The 19,542-nt window shown below is 36.7% G+C and overlaps 1 protein-coding gene across 6 annotated transcripts in view; it reads right to left on the bottom strand.

Annotated features, from left to right (window-relative positions):
- Positions 1-19,542, bottom strand: part of GABBR2 (gamma-aminobutyric acid type B receptor subunit 2) — a 475,356-nt gene that overhangs the window by 199,007 nt on the left and 256,807 nt on the right. For all 6 annotated transcript variants that reach the window (XM_083824026.1, XM_083824027.1, XM_083824029.1 and 3 more), the window contains one exon: positions 2,350-2,410. In XM_083824026.1, the coding sequence (XP_083680152.1) occupies positions 2,350-2,410 (61 nt within the window). The remainder of the gene's footprint in view (positions 1-2,349; positions 2,411-19,542) is intronic.

Consider the following 19,542-nt stretch of genomic DNA (forward strand, 5'->3'; position numbering starts at 1 on the left):
GATAGCACCTAACAGCTATAATTGCAAAGGAAAAGCCCATTTATTAAGTACTGGATTTAATTAGCTTCTTTCCATTATTTGGATCTGCTCCAATAGTCCAAGATTTATTAAAAGTTAATGTGAATGTTTTGGAAAGCTTTCCAACCAATGTTTTAAAGATTCTTTTTTTAAAAATTAACATTTTCTACAGGTTTTTTCTACAACTATGCCACAGGTATAAAAGCCATGTATTAAAACAGTAACAATGAAAGAGGAAAAGAAAAAGTAATCTGTTAATAGCTGGAATAGCATTTCTAGTTAAAAAAAAAAAAAGTGTTGTTTTTCCCTATTGTTTGTTTCTTATTGTGAATATCATTTCTTATTTCAATTTCTTATATTTTTTGTACATTGTTTTCATTTCCCAAGTTAGTGACAACAAAATTTAAAACAGAATTCAGATGTGTTGATGGACTGTTGCTTGTGTGAGAGATAATCCAGCCCTTCTTCTGCATTTCTCCATAGGATGCATGGGTTACAATGAAAACAAGTAGGCTTTTTTTCCTGTAGGTTGATGGGAAACATTTGGTTGATTATCAAAATCATGGGTATGGGCCTGAAGCAGTTCTGAAACAGCCATTATGAAATGGCAAGGAATTAACAAATGGGCAGCTGTTGCCTCTGTTCTTATTGACCCAACAGTACTTCAACTGATAGTAAAGCCATTGGTGTTAAATAGCATCTGTTGCAAAACTGGAGGACATTATAAAGAAACTCAAATTTCAAAGGTTGGCAATAGAAGTTTGTCTAAAATTAGCTATCCAGGTCTTCAGCTGCTCCTCTAGATTAGTTCAGAAGATGCATGTCTCACCTCCCCATGATCCCCTATCACATCATTAATACACAGAGGGAATGTGCCAAACTTCCTCCTCACTTGGATGCTCTAGCAGGGTGCAGTTGCCTTGGGCAGAATGCACAGGGCCTCCTTCAGACTTCTGAGGAATAAACACCTTTTGTAAAATCCACTTGTAATATTTACTGATGATTCTTTCATGTTGCTGTAAATGTTGCTACTATGAAAAAATGGGAGGAAGGAGAGAAGCAGAGGAAGCAATAAATATTTATCATTAGTGTTGAGCAATAATTTCTAAATTATATTATGAGATGGCGTCTGCAAAATTTTAGTGGGTAGAAATGCTTCAGGGAACATCAGTTAATAGCATCAGTTGTAGATGTGAAGACAAGAACAATCCTTAAGATTGCTTTTGTAAATTAGAATGAGTAACAAATCCCCTCAAGTGCATTGCTGTTCATTAATAATAATGCCCGTACAGCAGACAATTTCTGCTCAAAGGATGAGCCTGTGAAACTTGGTCAGCAAGATTATGTTTAAAGTGATCCCCTAAAGAGAAAGAGTGAAAGCCTCTTTCTTGTGCACTGCCCGAGAAGGATTTGCCATCTCCATTTCTCACAACTGCTCTCACAAGACCACACAAATGTAATTATTTCCAGCTTTATCTCAGTCTCAGACTAGGAATAAAAACATTATTTGTGTTCTATGAGCTTAGAAACAACTGTGACGCGTCTTCTGTGAATTACCATTTCAGCAGAAAACTTTATCAATAAACACCTTGTCCCGGCTGCAAACAACCCTTGACAAATCCTAGTGTCTGCAAGGAGGGGCTCCATCTGTGGTCTCCTCTGCTGCTGAGACCATTCCCTTCAGAAGAAGCTCAGGCTGAGGGGATGCAGCAGTCTTGGTGAGTCACATTGCAGGAGACTGTTGCCTCTAAGGGATGGGGTTGGCAGTTTGTGTTCTTTACATGCTGAGGGTCTGCCTCCAGAAGCAACTTTTGGCAACCAGTTACTAAACATCAAAAGCCTTCAGAGAGCACAAATGCTAACTTGAAAGAGCTTAAGAGAAAAAAAAAAAACAAAAAAAAAAAACACACAAAAAAAAACACAAAACACACACACAAACAAAAAATAATAATAATAAAAAACACCTCTCCAAGACACTCTTCAGATTCAATTTCCAGAAATGACTGTACTAAGGACTGGGTACTAAGTGGATCGGTGCAGTTTTTCCGACAGCTGTTGACTGCTGCTATAGATCTATAGTTTCTATGTTTATGTGGATTTTCTTCTAGGAAAATACTTGGAAATATTTCAGAACACTATGTGTACAAAACACAGTACAAAAAACAGGTAATAAAACTCATATTTTTTTCTAAGTACCTTGCTGCATCTTCCAAGCACTTTCTTTTAAAAGTAACTGCACATATTTAAAACATTATGAAACAAATACAACCGATACATAAGTTTGAAACTGCATACATAATTGTAATGAAAATAAAATCGTTTGTAACCTACCTTGGAACTGCGTAAACTTGATGGTTCCCATCCTCTCTCCATTTCTGAAAACAACTTGACCCTAAATAAAATAAATAAATAACTTTTAAAAGTTTTATAAATCTCTCCTAATATAGTTTCATTAGAACTGCAGTTATTTTTCATTCATTATTAAAATACCCAAGTAAAGTTTAAACACTGAAGATAGTAGATTCAGCCAAGATTGAAATAACTCAGTTAACATCTCCTTAAAGATTTCTTCCACATACTTCAAATGGCCTTAGAAAGTCGATCAGTGTCATCACCCACAGTTCGAGTGTGAAAATGGAGGTACAATAAAGCCAACAACTTGCTGAATCCCAGATGACTGTTTTTATCTAGGATATGAAAGTTATTAAAAGTCATGCAAGAAATGGTTCTACATTTCATTCATCATATGGTTCTCCAAATGGCTCTTTAATCTACTTATATCAATGAGTAAGGATACCAGAAGCTTTTATGGTGTGTTTTTGTACTATATCAGCATCTATTTCCAGGCGTTATTTTTTAAATGTGATCCCTGTAAGACAGGGCTACCCTTTGTTATGTTACATGTTGTTACACTTTAAAATAAGGTCACCTCATCACCTATCCCTGAGGCTGAATCTCCTCACATATCCCTAGCAAATTACTCCCATCTTTCATCCCATCTTTCTGAGTTAAATTAAGAATACATCTTTTTAATTTTCTCCTTACTTCAGCTATTTTATGATGGAGTGTGAAAGAACAGGTTTTCATTCATTTATGCTAAGTAGTATTTTTAATATTTTGAACTTACAGTGGAATGCTGAATGCTGTCAATATAGATGGCTGTTTTACTCCACCCCCAGTTTGGATAATTATTATCATCCATCCCCATTAATCTTTGTTTTAGCAGATATTAGGATAAGAGAAAACAAAAAAGCATGTAAGGCTACATACATTTCTTTGTGTGTAAGTCCCATTATGGATAACCTTTCTGGTCACAAAGGATGCAAAACACAGTCATATTCCGTTTACAGAACAATGCAAGAAAAAAAACTTAACTTTTACACTTGCTATAAAATCTAATCTTGTATAAATTGATTATACTATTGTACTGATATGCTGTCAATCGGAATTTTAAGAGCAGAAAGAGGCTGACTCACTGAAATCAGCTGGAACCATACCAAGGGTGTGCAGTGCTCTTGGGCCTACAAAACACTCACCCCATGTTTCCTGCAAAGCTACAGAATACCATTCCCCTTTGGTAAATACAAGAAGACACATTTCAACAAGTGTAAGCTACCATGTGATAAGGATTAGAAACCAAAAAGTCCAATTTGTGACAAAAAAGAGAGCAAGAGAAATGAACAGTGGTAATAACACAGATTCTCTCGACAGCTACAGAAGTGCACAGGAACTGCTCCTGTCGAAGCCCAGCTGGAAATAAATCTAATTCAGTGGCTACTACCAGAGCTCAGGGAGACAACATAAAACATTAGCAGGCAGATTTATTCGTGCGCCTTAGCAACTTTCATCTAGATCTCCCTTAGTTTGGAGTAGTATTTAATATCCCTTAATTTGTTTGAACATAATCATAAAACAATTGCCTACTTCATTTAAATAAAAAAATGTAGAAAACATTAAAGAAAAGACTTGTGAAAGGTGCTGTGCAAGTATCACTTAATGCAGATATATAGCAGCACAAGGTCAATGCAGTCATAAATTTTGGCAAAATTCTCGGTTCTGTGGCCTGTGACAAAGAATTCTATAGTTAAATTTTTAACAGTGTGGATAAATTACTTTTTGATTTGCTTTTAAATTTCTTGCCTTTTACTTTAACTCTGTCTCCTCTTATTCTTTCATTACAAGATAATAGTATTGCAAGTTGTAGTTTACTGGAGTGCTGGAGATAAGCATACAGCAAGAATCATTGCTATCATCTATGATGGCAGTCATCTATGACTACCATCTATTATTGACAGTATAATATACCAACTCATGAATTTTTCTGGATTCCCAGTGCAATTGGTTTGCAATATTATCATTGCCTCTTGTAATATCACCGTACGTTTTCATCATTCAATAGGACAGACATATACCATATGCATCTGCTGACTAGAGATAAATATATACAAACTCATTGACATGTTATGAAACTATCAATTGAACGTAGATGAGATCTGAATGTTCTGAATAAATGTAAAAAAAATGGATAAATACATATGAGGAAAAATATTATCTATATTTGTATATAAATTGAGTTACAGAAATATTTGTTTTTAACAACTCTTTGCTAAGATTTATTGCTTAGGCTCATCTAACCAGTAGAAAAATAAAGATATGGATGATGATGAGGAAAGAATTATAGAATAACTCATGTGAAAATGTCCTTGTTATCTACAAAATTATTCAATCACAGTATTTTACCTTCAAAAAAGCTTACTGAATAATGTTAAAAAGTAAAATGGGTTATTAAAAGGAATAAAAAATTTCTGAATACAATTTGATGAGTCCTGACATTGTCTTGGGTATTTCTGACAAACTACAGCCGTTATTTTATAAAACACAAGACTATTACATTTGGGGTAAAAAGGCTAAACAAACATACAATATTTTTTTAATATTCTACTTTGTAAACTGATATTATGGCTATTAAGACTGCTGTTATGGCTATTAACCAGTCAGTCTTTCAGAAATCTGTTTTGTAGAAACAATGGGCTTATGGATAGAAACCATGGATTTATGGCATGAGAAGTGAGTTAAAATCTGATGGTGTTCTATGGCCCATATCAAGTCATTTGTTTGTTATCAATATATCATACCATAAGATTTAGCTAGAGAGTTATTTTCTTTATAGTTGAGATCCATAAATTATTATAACTATGTCCTGGTTCCAGTTAGGACAGAGTTAAGTAGCTCATAGTAGCTGGTAGGGTGCTATGTTTTGGATTAGGATGAGAAGAGCGCTGATAACATGCTGATGTTTTAATCGTTGCAGAGCAGTGCTTACACCAGGCCAAGGACTTTTCGGCTTCTCGCTCTGTCCTGCCAGCGAGCAGGCTGGGGGTGCAGCAGGAGCTGGGAGGGGACAGACCCAGGACAGCTGACCCAAACTGGCCAAAGGGGTATTCCATACCATCTGACGTCATGCTAAACAATATATCGGGGTGGCTGGCCGGGGTAGGGGGCCGGCTGCTTGGGGATAGGCTGGGCATCGGTCAGCGGGTGGTGAGCAATTGCATTGTGCATCACTTGTTTTCTTACACATTATTATTGTTAATACTATTACCATTATCACTATTATTATTATTATTGTTATTATTATTTTCCTGTCTTAATAAACTGTCTTTATCTCAACTCACCGGCTTCACTTTCCCGTTTCTCTCCCCCATCCCAGAGAGGGAGGGGGGAGGGTGAGTGAACGGCTGTGTGGTGTTTAGCTGCCAGCCGGGTTAAACCACAACAAACTATTTTTTTTTTCTTTATTTAAATAGTGTCCAGCACATGTGCGAGGACAGACTGGAGTTTATGGTGTGACCCACGGTAAGGACAAGATCTGATGAAATCCATGTGGATATAACAACAGGCAAAATCCTCACTGTGTTTTGGTGACAATAGGCATAGTTAGATACTGATTAGCAAAGGGAACAGTGATTATACAGACGAGAAGTACTTTTCAAAAGAAAAGTAATAGAAGTAATGTCAATACTGACTTCAGAACATGATTCTTGGATTCAAACAGTATTTCCCAGTCATGTAATTATTTTACTTCAAGAGATGCAAAATATGGTCTCTTCCCTTAACAAACATTTCAATCACCTAGAAAGTGAATTAAGTTCACTTAGATCAAACCACATATTTTATTATACATTAAAAAAGTTAATCAGAAAGAGATTTCTTCTTAACACACATCATCCCAATGGATACCAATAGAAATCACACAGAAATCATAGCGCCTCTTTTATTTGCTTCGATCTACAATCTACAGACTTTTTTTTCTTTCTTTTAAAGTCATTTTCTTCACCTGTTGCAAAAGTGATGCTACAGTAAATACCAATTCTACAACAGATCTGCCCAACTCTGCGCTGTGGACAAGCACCTTTGCACTGGCAATTATTCTTGAAAAGTTGGTGGGAAGAAAATAGTAAATGTGTGACTTGGAGACTGATACACAGCAATGTGAACAGAAGGTGAAAGAGAAGCTGAATAAGCTCAGTCTGGCACAGAGTTCTTGAAATATATTTCATTATTGCTAAAAGCTGTAGAAGTTCATGTTGTGGGTTTTTTTCTTTTGCTTATTTGTTTTGTTTTGATTTAGTGATATCTCCAAGTCCAGCTACTTTTCTTGTAATTGTTTGGCCTTTTTTTTTTTTTTTTTTTTCCTAAAAAACCACAGTTTTTTAACGTGTATTTAAAATGATGAAAACCAGAACTGGACTAAACATTTCAATGTTAGTCTCACAACTGCCACATACAAGAACATGACCTCCATGTTTCTTCTGCACACTGCCTTCTTCTATGTGCTCCATTTTTTATAAACCTAGCATTGTTTTTGTCCTACTTGCAGACACTTGGTTATACAGCATAACTGCATTTCATCTCATTACTAAAAAGACAGTTTCCCCTTGGAAATGTACAATCTCCCTAGATGTACAATCTTCATCTTCTTTTCTTGAATTTATGTCATTTTAAGTCATCCGTCCTTTATTTGTGGTGAGAGTAAGAAGTTCACAACAATCATCCATTCATACTCATAAAATATTAGCCAACATTAGTTTTAGTTTAGACACACAGGACTTCCCCTGTCATCATAGCATTGTTAGTCATTTGTCTACCCGTGGAAGCAGCTGTTTCGTATATTTTATTTTTTTCTTGGTTGATATTAAGTAGTTAACTTTGCTCTATTATGAACATATTAAGTTCTTTTCTAGCTATGGAGCTATCGAGCACTAGTATTTATTAGAATTTTCTTTGCATTATCACTGACAGTTTTATTATTCTGCTCTGGACATAGGCCCATGCCAATATTAAAATTCTTTCATTTCTCATACACTGAAATGCACAGCCAACACATTTTTTCATTCATGTCTTTCACTTCCTTCATCACTCTATAAAAGGCGAGTTCAGAGCATTTCTAACTGCTCTGTCAGGGACAGGTCTACACTTCAACTATCACTTCATTTACTTTATTTCTGCAGTGTCTCAAGTATGTTAATCAGATAAATAAACAGCATTTATTTCATGATTTTCCATACCATGCCTACAAAAAAAGTCTGCTTTAGTCCATGCATTTTCCAATGTGCCAATACTTTTCAAGGGTTCCTCCTGAGTTCCACTCCACTGGCCAGCAATCTGCGATACTGTGCCCTACGGGCAGGTCATCTCCCCATATAACAGTGCTTATCCCTGGTGGGTTTCCCTGAAATGCCCACAGCCTTCATAGTCACACTAGTTCCAAAAATGACTGTCAGTAGTTTTTCCAAAAATAAACTATCTCGGTCACTTTGGGGGTTCTTCAGTTATATATGCGAGATAACGTAAACCATTTAAATAAAGGGCTGCAGAAATACCTGAAAAAGAGTGGGATCACTAAGGCAGTTGAAGTTGTGTTTTTATTGATAGAACAGTTGTCTTATTGCGAAAGAATATAAAGTATTGGCAGACCTGTAATTAAACCATCCCTTTAAGCTTCATAATATCTGCTGAAATGAAGATGTTCTTCTGATCCTTTAGTGTCCAGTCCAATAAACATAGGAGACAAGGAGGGTGAAGCATCAGAGGACAGCAAACCTGAGAGCTTGCCAACACCCAAAAGGCAGGTACTGCTCTGCCATGTGGCTCCCAGCTGCACAGCCCTACACCTTCCTCCTGGCAGCTCAACACTCATTGGGCCCCTAAGTGGGCTACTTCAGCCTGTTAAACCAGCAAGATGTATTCAGCTATTTTTGGTTTGGTTTGCCGGGGCCGGGGGGGGGGGGGGGGGGGGAGGGGGAGGTGGAATGTTGTTTCTGAATTACTTTTCAGTGCCAGACCCCAAACTAGCACAAAGGAGCAGCTAGCAGGAAGAAGCATGGCACCCTTTGTTAGTCCCAGAAGCCTTTTGGTGTTATCAGGCAATCTGCACAGCCTGCTACACGTCATACACACTGACATAGATTTACTCATGCAGGACTCTTTATCTATAGCCATGCCTTCCTGGCCATGCACAGAGCAAGCTGGATCTTGGCTCCACAATGCCTAGATGATGAAGAGCTACAGGCTGTGAACCATAACCTCTTCCACCCTCCAAACATAACCTTTAAGACAACAGTAACCCAACAATTTTTCATCAGTGTAAGTCTAATCTCACTTTTGAAACAAATAGCAAACTTTCAGCCTGCACAGAACTCTTCTGGTTTCGACCTAGTTATGTCACTCGACTAGCTGGAGACAAAGTAGTCCTTGAGCATAGGTGGAGAGAGGATATGAGACAGGCAGCAATAACATTGTCACCCCCCTAAGGACAAAGAAGTAGTCATCACCTCTGGAACAGGGCGAGGTGAACAAATGCAGGGGGTGAGGAAAATTATAACGGTTTGTAAAACCAACAATGCTCCTGAATCCTGAGAATTTTATATCTGTGAATAAAACGTTTTTAGAACATGTGATTAAAGCAGATCCAGATACTGCAGTTTTTCAAGACTCAAGACTATTTTCAGTAAAGATGTTTCCGTCAAAATTTTCAAAACGGAACATTTAAATTTGAAATGTTTTATGATCCAACAGGATTTTTTTTCCCTGCCTGTTTTCTCTCACATGACTTTTTCTAAGAGAAAGGGGTAACTGAACACTGGTGTCTGGAGAGCAGCAGAAGCAGAGCAGCTTAAAGAACAGGTGTGAAGAATCTGGTCTTGGTTAACATCTTCTAAATGAAGCATTACCATTGTTCTCAACTAAATATGTACTTGTGTTCTAGCTATGACAGAGTAGGCTTTAGAAAAAAAAAAAAAAGGAAAAAATGAACATACTTACTTCTAAGTATTAAATATTTTCCTGCTCCACAGGAATAATGCTTGAAAAAAAATATTTGCAAATGAGTAAGTTTCCCAAACATGAATACATGGGTTTTGGAGAAAGAAGGTGGGAAAGAAAGATTAATTGACAGAATAGATGAAATACACAGATGTTGCTACAGAGGTAGAGTGTGCAGAAAAATAAAAATAAATAAATAAATAAATAAATAAATAAATAAAAACAACAGGTAATTATGATGGTGATGGAAAAGGAAAATGGAGAACTGGTGATCATCAAATCCTGTAATATTATAACCAGGAGATGTTCATCAAAATTATTAGGACATTGGTCTATAACACAAAAAATCAGTAGCATTTTTCATTTTGTTTCTTTGCACAGCAGGCAGCAAACTTATGAAACTTGCATTGAGTGTGGATTGCATGTTTATTTTGTTTAGAAACGGGTCTGGGAGGTGGACCGCTCTACTGACCTCATGGGACATTTCATACGTTCCTATGTAGCTGCTTCTGTGATCTCTTTGTAGACAGAAGAGTAAATGGGAAAACAGCTTTATCTCAGCATTCAGGAAACATTCATAACCTTTTAAATAGGTTACAGAAAATGCTTCAACATGAGTGACGTACAGGATAAGCAGATGTACAGGTTCGCATCAGAGGCCATTTGGAAATATTTGGAAATGAACACGAGAGAGACATACAAAAGTGTCACTTTTTTTTTACTTTTTTTTTTCTTTTTTTTTTTTTTTTTCCCCAGAGCCAAACTGTTTCGGAAAAAAATATCCAGCAACTTTCATTTTAAAATACGGGCTTGGTGCCTTATATTTGACAAGAGAACATCTCTGTTAACAACAGCTTGTATAAGTAAACTGCAGCACTGGCCATTTGTGCTCTGTGCTTCGGCATACATCTCCCTTAACAGCCTATAAGCCTATAGAATAAATGACAGTCTCTAGAAACTGAAGTTATATATATATATATATATATATACTCACATATATACATATTCAGTAGGACCTATTTTTTATCTGTGATAATACCAGAGAATGGCATAATGCAGTAAGAGAGATTGCATAGTTCCTTTAGTATGAACCATCTTGAATTACATGTCCTTCCCAAAAAACAAGATTCCTCAAAAAATACTACACTTTACATCCCCTAATATCTCTCCAAAACATGACAGGAATGACAGAGAGCCCAGCTTCCACAGCCGGGGTGGAAGAAATGGTAACTGAGGACCAGCACCTCGTCTCAAATTTAAGGTTTGAAACCTTAAGGTTTCCTTAGGGATAAAACAATCAATTCTAACAACTTTGTGTGTCTATCATGCCATACATAAGTGCAAATATACAGTACTATAAGCCTTACCATGCTTATCAAGCTTCCACTAAGCTCTTTCTAAAATGAAGGGTTCCAGTCTCTTCAACCTCTCCTTTATAGAAGAGGGGATTTTTTTTCCCTAACTCCAGCCTTTACACCCCTTTTTCAATTTTCTTATTCATTTCCTGAGGAAGGCTATCTATAACTGAAACACAGGATATCTTTTGAGAGGATGGTCTTGCTGTGTACAAGGGTGCCTCTATTTCTACCTAATATTTTGCTACCTGAACTTTACCACATTTGGGGCAGACATGCATCTCCATTTCCAGGGAAGTGCAGGAATCAGACAAGGAATGGACAGAATTTCTTTGGATGGAGTTTCTTCTCAGCTCAGGGGAGAAGATGATGTCCTCAGTCATCAGTTGTCCTTGCATAAAAGTGTGCTGTGGCCAGCACATTGTCATGAGATAAACCCAGACTAAGCTGTTCCATTAGATTAGCATTTAGATGTATACATACAATTTTACACAGCTATGCTGAAGTGAGACAGCAGAATCATAGCTTTTTTGTTTAGCACAGCAAGCTGAAGTAGTGAACATCTGAGCACTCTGTTTTACACACAGAGGCAAGTCTAAGGGAATGTTGTTCCTGACAAGACAGCAGCAATTCTTAAGCGGGTGGAGATACGGAAAAAAAGAGTATATTAACCAGAAAATCATGCAGAAAATCAAACAGTATCACACATACTGGCCAGTGCAGATGAAGTAAGAATAAATCTAGTACCTTTATGCTTTGTCACTCATACTAGAATGTGCTTGTACACATTCAGCTAGGTTTATGACTTTTTTCACAAGTATTTCTGAATACTGTGGGAACAAACTAACAGACACTGAAGTTGTTTGCAACAAGTACTTCCATGTCTGGTGGTATAACTGACTACTAACATTTAGCCAGTTTCCTGATCTGTTGCTTGTGAAGCACAAGCCAAAAAATGCCTTCACTCTTGATGCAATCCCTTTGAGATGTGTGTACAAACATTGAATGTAAATAACCTGTCTTTCAGGGTGGCAAGAGAAGAGGAGGAAGAAATAGTCTGTAGCACTGGGACTAGAAATTCAAACCCTTTTCAGTGTGTATTAAAAAAAGTAAATTTGAACTGCAGAGGTGATGTTGAGAATTGTTCTTTTGAGGTTGAGTCCCTGATGATTTCAGTTTCTTGCTCTGTGTGTCTGTAGAAACAGCATAACAGCATATTATATTCCACCACCAATGTGTGTGTGGTTGGTTTTTTTTACTGTTTTTGTAAGAATGAATCAGAAGAGATGGTATAAAGCCTTTTAAGGACACCGTACTAAGCAGCAGTGTTATCTGTTCAACAGTGCAATTTCATATGATGTTCTGAAGTAATTTCTTCCATTCTCTTCAAACTCCATTAATCCCAGTGGAGAGAACAGCACAGGCTGCATTTCATTTGTTCTGATGATGACCCAAAAGACAGTAGGAGCCACTACCTACCCTCTGCATACTTCTTCCTGCCCCATCTCTGTCACATCTGCTGAACACAGTACATTGCTTTGTTTACCACACTTTATCCACTAAAAAGCCAGCCTATGTTATTAACAAGGTCTTTGCATCCAAAGCAGAGCACACTGGTATTATTCACGTGCATGTGATCTCACCACAGAGATCTTTTGACTATTATTGTTCTAAGTGACCAAACTTTTATTCAAAATTGCCTTAATGAGGAAGAAAAAGAAAAAAAGGCATGCAGACCAACCAGTTTTACAAATTAGTATTTCAAGTATGAATACCTGCTAGCCTTGGATGATTCTTACTACTGGCTATAGAAAAGACTACGATAGGAGACTCATTTTCAGTCTTTCATGGCTACTCTACATCTGAAAACTCCCCTGCAGGCAGAAATGTGAGCTGACACCTATCAGGAAAGACATTTGGAAATAGATAGAAGTCTGTTGTTTTAGTGCACCCATGTCTAGAACAAAAACACTGAGCTTCCCTCCTTACCCAACACTAGCTCTCACACAGGAACTCAAATATTTCTATTCAATATGCTTGAAATGTCTCTAGTGACTGAAGGATTTTAAACCTTTCTATGGCAAATCAATTAAGGCAATTCAAAGCATAGGAACTATCCAGGTCATTAATTTTCTAATATATAGTTCACGGTGGCAGTCACTAAAAGGCTGATTTTCCATTTCATAATGGAACAAAGATAATATCTCATCTAAACTTAGAGCAAGTTTCTAACAGCTGTTTATTTTAACCCAGTTGTAGTTTTGGCTTTTCTTGACAACTTTCAGAATTATTATAGCAATTAAGATGGCTTTTTCTATAAAGCTAAAGAGCCCAGACTAAACTATTTCTAATCTTAGGGCCTTTAGAATCACCTTTCTTTAAAATTTCAGATTTTGTTTATATTGCTTTCCATATCAGCAAGCGCTCTTGAAGACAGCTATGTTTGATGATAATGAAGTAGATGTTTCATCGTCTTCTGCTTCCTTAGTGCTACATCCCTTCAGGTGATACTTTCATGAGCATCAAATTCTGACCAAAAGCTGCAGAGAATAGTATTAGTGGCACTGGGCAGGGACATTTTAACAGACTTGCCGGTGGCAGGAATGAGGTTTAGCCAACAGATTTTTTTATAAAATCAAATTAAGCCCTTTTTGTTGTCCATTTTAATCCTTCAGGGTGTTCTAACCTGTGCCAACAGCCTGCAGAGTATCAATGAGATATAATTGGAATATTTTTGAAACTTTATAGATTCTCAGTTTATATCCCTGCAGCAGTTTCAGTGAGAAAAGACTTCTTTTTCCATGTTCTTCAGAAAACAGTCAGATCCAGAGACCCTGGAAGATGCTCAGTTCAGCCCCTGCGTTGTGAGAGATCAGCATCACATGTCATTAGATCCTACACAGTGTAAGAGCTTTCCAGGTGGTATATATCAGAGCTCTCAAAGGTGTAGCTCTCTTCAGATGCCATAAAGTGATGCTTAGAGTAATGGGACTACTTTGGGTTCACTTTTCCCACATTTTCAGAACACTGCTGTGAAGGCTTACTGATATTTAAACATCTTTCTACTGTGATGGATTCATTATTTTTTTTTTAAGAAATACTTTATTGATTCAAATACATCCTTGCCTAAAATTAATTTTAAGTCAATGTTACACTAAAAAATTGAAACATATATAGAATGCACACTCATTTAAAAGAAAAAATGTATTAAAAAAAAAAAAAGATATTTGTAAACCCTTCATGATTCCTATAGACATGATGATGGGGATAAAAACAGGGCAACATATTGTATTTCATTGTCAACCCTTAAGTAAAACTAGATAATTTGCAGAAATAAGGAAAAATTCCAGTTATTGGTAAATTGAGTCCACTTTTTGCATTTTTTCTAACTCAAGGTCTTGTGTAAAGTCCAGTTAATCACATGGAATAGCTAAGGGCTGGACATCTCTTTATTTTTTTTTTTTCCCTCCAATGTTCTTGTAGCCAAGATGGTATCTACACTGTGTCATGCAGACTAATTCAGATGCACCCAAGCAAGTGAACTGGTAAATCTACATAGGAAAACATGATCAGTTTGAGTCTGAAAGTACACTCAGATTCCCAGGGTGCCAAGCTTGGTCTAGTGAATCTCTTTTCTCAGCTCTGACATAATTAAAACAGCTTCTGGACACAAAGTGATATGCACAGATCTTTAAAGTACTGCTCTCAGTTCTAACTTCAAGAGGAGCACAGGCAGAAGGAGAATCAGTAAATTTGTACCAGGATAGAGTTACTACCCATCCATGCATTTGCAGGGGGCTGTTTTCACGTCTAAGCCCTTGGAATTATAGAACTCCGCATGGTGAGTTTTTAGCTTCCATCGTTCCCATCCGGAGACCGTGTATGAACCTTGACATTTTAAGTTTTCTTCCACATGCTTTTTTCTTTTTTAAGTCTTACAGTACAATTTGAAATAAACAGCTCTTTCCCCTATGTTTGTCAGCTGATATTTACATAGAGAACAAGTAGTTCTCCTCTTGGTATACCAGGTATTCTCTCAGCCATCACAGGCTAAGTTAAAAACAGCTGAGTTATCTTTCCACTGGAAAAAAAAAAAGAAAAAAGAAAAAAAAGATATTATATAGGAGATCGGCTTTAACCTACCCTGTCCAAAATAGCTCTCTTGCATATAAGACACTATGTTCCAGAACAGCAGCAGGGTTTTAATGTCAGCATACTGATGGTGAGACTGGGGAAGAACCCTCCAAACTACTGCTGCCTGAATCTTGGACAACTACATTATGTTTAAATGGTTCTGGTGTGTCTAAAGCAGCCAGCTGCCTCACTGCATACCCTTGCATTTTTCACTCCTGAATCTCCTCCAGTCTCTCTTACCGTAATCCTTCAGGTCCTTCAGTTCTGCCCATGTGATATTTTAGTTGTTCTCTATCTTAAGAGTGCCTTTCAACTCCATGTTATCAACAAGTTGCATCAATAACTCTTCCTTTTATTGCTAAGCATAAATTAAAATATCTGGTAACATGAGTTCGAGAGCTGACGTTGGCATTTTGGGGAAACTCTGCTAGGAAAGTTCCTAGCCCTTTCAGTCCAGCCTGGGACCACCTCTACCAACACAGCTATATTCCAGCTGCCTTTATTAGTCATTTTTTCTTGTGGCAGTACATCAAACAATCACATTAAACCCAGACAGATTCCCTCTGTTCCATTTGCCATGCAGTCAGAGAGGTCAGCAGCTCATGAGGTAGAGCTGACAAATGTATTGGGCATAGTCCAAAGAATGGACAACCTGAGCTTAAAGTCCTGGCTTTGGTTTGGTACATTCTACTAACATGTAGTGTAAATGATGTCCGCATGTGGGCATTACTAATTAAGCTGTGCAGTGCAAGTTTGTGTCTTGTCACCTGTTCATCAAGTGATGAAAGCTGACCTCTGGCAATTTGGCATATAACACACACCTGCTATTTAATAATTAAGAGACTGTTTGATACTGGCTATGCCCCTTGCTTTTACTTACTGGCATAAAAAAAAATGGAAAAGGAATACATTTTAAAAGAAATACAATAAGAAAATCCCGGAAAACAAAAGAAACCTAAAATTTTATCACATGGAATAAGGGCTTAAAATCTATTTTCAGATTTTTGAATATTTCATTTGAAAGGGAATGTTGAAAGTTTTCTTTTGAAAATGTAAAAACAATTATCTATACATTTTTGAGAATATTTCAAAAGATATTTAAATATCTGAAAGAAAAAAGTATTTGTGTATCTGATTTGTGTGAATCAGAAGACTGATTCATGGTGGCACTATCTGGAGAATTTCACTCAAAAGCACAAATATTTTTGATTGACTCATAATTGCACTTCTTAGAGAATAAAATATACAGTTGTAAAATTGCCCATCCATTTCCCTAACTTTTCAGAAAGGTCTGTACTTACTTGAATACAAGGATAGGTTTTCTGTTCCCCCAAATTAATATCCTAACAGCAGTGCCCCTGCCCTACACCCCTGAATCATACTAAGCTGGACTGAATTACTGTAAGAGCCCCAGCAGTGTGCTCCAGCAATCAAGAAAGGTGATGCCAATACAAACCTGCTGGGCCCAGTGCTGGCAGCACTTCAGCTCTTGCTGAAGCAAGTCCTTGAAGCTCTTTTCTGCTGAGGATGCTAAGCTGAATCATTCAGGGCAAGATCTTTGAAGGCAAGTTCAGTGGCACTGCCCTTACTAAGCCCATTTTCCTCTTCTCAAGGAAAGAGGAGGGTGCATTATACTCAAGATCCTTCTGGGTCGATGTCAGTATAGAAACCTCATATCTTAGCAATTTGGCTTCTTTCTTCAGCCTTGCTTGAAAGATAGAATCATAAAATCATTCAGGTTGGAAAAGACTTCTTAGATCATCTAGTCTACCTTAGATCAGACCTTCAAGGTCTGAAAAGCATTTTACTTTGAATAGAACTCCATGGAAACAAATAAAACTTTTAAAAAATAATAAAAAAATCTTTAAAAAAAAATTTAAACATGCAGCATTCTTGATCTTTCCAGAAAACATCCAACACTACAAGTTCTAAATAAGTACAATGAGTTGAAGTTCAATCTGACAACTTTCTAATTACAGCACTCCTGCATGATGCTTCTGGCTTCCCAGGGAGGGCTACATGGAGAAAGACAGCAATAATATCTAGACAGCTTGAAGGAAGACAAATGACAGATTCCATTATTTTCTCCAGCTATCTCCTGTATCGTGACCTTTTCCTTATCTCGGTCAACACACTCACACTGAATAAAATGGAACTAAATTTCTTTTTAATATTTTGACAAACTGCACTGCTCTGAACAATGGCAGCAAACCTAGTATTCAAAGCTGTCCCTAAAAATCAGTGACTTTTATTTTTTGATACTTGTCATCAATCATATATGGTAATTGACCAAGTGTAAGGCATTCCTAGAGTGTATTAAGTTTTCCAAAGTAACTAACGAGAAGCCTTTTATTTCATCTGTCTCAAGTGAAAGTGTTATTAGAATAAAAAAGTATTTCCTTCTCTGCCACTGGCAATGAAATGAATATTTATGATGTTTTTGCACTATATTGCAGTGATCTGACAATGCTGAATTCCAGCTAGAACGAGGATACAGCACTTAAAAGGAGATCCTTCTCTCTTCCTTTCCATCACTCATAAAAGGAATTAATAATTGCAAAACAGCTAACCCAAACAATTGCTTCTCAAATTAGATCATATTTTATCTTCATATTCTAAGCTGGAAAAGGAGCCTCTTAATTTGCAGCAAAACCGTCTTTAAAACACTAATAATATGAACCCATCTATTAAATATTTGTAAAGCTATTTTATGCACAGTACTAATGCTGAATAATCAAAGTGTACATAATTAATGGACTCAAGAAAGAATCATTGCAATAATGGAAATCCTATTAGCATATAAATTATCTTGTATTTAAGGACTTAGAACAACTGTATACAGAGGATACTCCTTGTATCACATTGTTTTTCTGAAGCCATTAGACCAAGTCAACTTCCTTGGAAGCCCATATTACTATGTCTCCTGCTAACAGAAGAAAAAAATATCCCTTGACAGGAACTCATAGGAAGTGGTTAGGAATCTTCAGTTCAGATCTGGGTACCAGGTGGTACTGTTGGGCTATGTTACTGTCCAACTAGATAGAGGAATTTAAGCAGCACTATTTTTCAATCTTATTTCTCTCTCTTCTATTACTACCCATCAGATAATGTGCATTGGTAACCCCTGGAGACAGAGAGGGCTTTATTTCTCAGGCTTTTCTTTTTTTTTTTCTTTTTTTTTTTTTTTCTTCAAAATCTTCCCTCTGCAATGTGGCAGGGTGACCATACAGCAATATAAGAGGTGAGACATTTGCTGATGAGGATGTGACTTTTTTGACTCAATGTATTCAGGAGAAGGAATTTTACTTACTAAATCCTGACAATAATTTCTGTGGCTTGAAGCCAGGAACAATTTCCAGTGCTCTCTGATTTGTCTTCCAGGGTGGATACAGTCTGTACTACAGATGAAGACATAATGTTTGTAGTCTTGCCAGGGTTACATTTTGAAGATAGAACTTTATTTTGGTCCCTGTACAGTGGTGCTTACATAGCAAGTAGTGGATCTGGTGATGGAGTTGCTCCTCGTTGCAAACCTTTTTATATATAACCCCCAAGAGATTATCACAATCCTACTTAAAGGGGAAAAAGGGGAAAACTTTCATGTTTCCAGCCATTCTAATTTGTACTTGAACAACAGTAGGACAGAAAATATCTGAAGCCTTTTTTATACAAATTTCTGTTCTAGGACAGCATTAATTTTTTTTTTTTTTTTTCCTCTCAAAATGAATCCAAATAATGACTATTTTTACCTTTGGTCTTATTAGCAAAGAATATGAGTTGAAGGGTTTCTGAGCCTCTGAACCTCTGTAAGATTCATTCCTAGAGGAAGCTGAACCATTACTCACTCCACCAAGATTTTACTCCTGGAAGTATTCTCATGGAAAATAACGTTTGAAATATTCTAGATCACACCTAAGCAAGAGAAACTTTCTGATTATCTTCTCTCAGTGAGAAGAATGAGCCTTTATATTTTGTATGTGGACTGCCACAGGCCATTGTAACCTCTTTGTCCAAACAAAATGCATTTTACTGAAGTTATAGCAGAAGTCAGTTACTGTCCTTATTCAACAGCGAGTGAAAATGATGGTCAGGTGTATATAAAATCTTCCCATTTTAAAAATGTAGAAGATGTGAAAGTGTATATAAAAATTAATGTCACACATTACAAAGATACTGAGTATTACATACAGGAGATGAATAGGGGAAATGGTGCACAAAGTATTTCCCATTTTCATTGCTTCTATTTAATGAAATTATTGTAAAATCTGTGTTAAGATAGTCTATCAGTCCAGCACATAAAAAAAAAAAATCTAGCAACTAGTATGCTATTTTAGTATTTCAGAGTTTTCACTAAAATCTTCCTTTGATCAGAAACAGTTTCTTAAAAAAGTACCTCCACTTATAGCTTGAGATGAGGCATCTTTAATTCCAAATTTATTCACATTCTATGGTAGGGAAAGCAAGTCAGCTTCAAATGCATGACCTTCTATTGGAGCTTTATTTTAAATTTTACTGTACATGAAATGCTAAAACCACTTGCCAATAGATAATAGTTATAATACAATTATACATTTTGTTTCTATGTGTATTAAGACAAATCAAGATTATCTGATCACTGTATACAGTCATCAAATTTGGTGTATCTCAGAGGGGTGCTAATCAGGGAGATATGCTCTCCGTCCACAACTTTAGCCCATCCTGTAATGAACTA

This window comes from Anser anser, assembly GCF_964211835.1.
Source record: "Anser anser genome assembly, chromosome: 2".
In the NCBI taxonomy this organism is placed as follows: Eukaryota; Metazoa; Chordata; class Aves; order Anseriformes; family Anatidae; genus Anser; species Anser anser.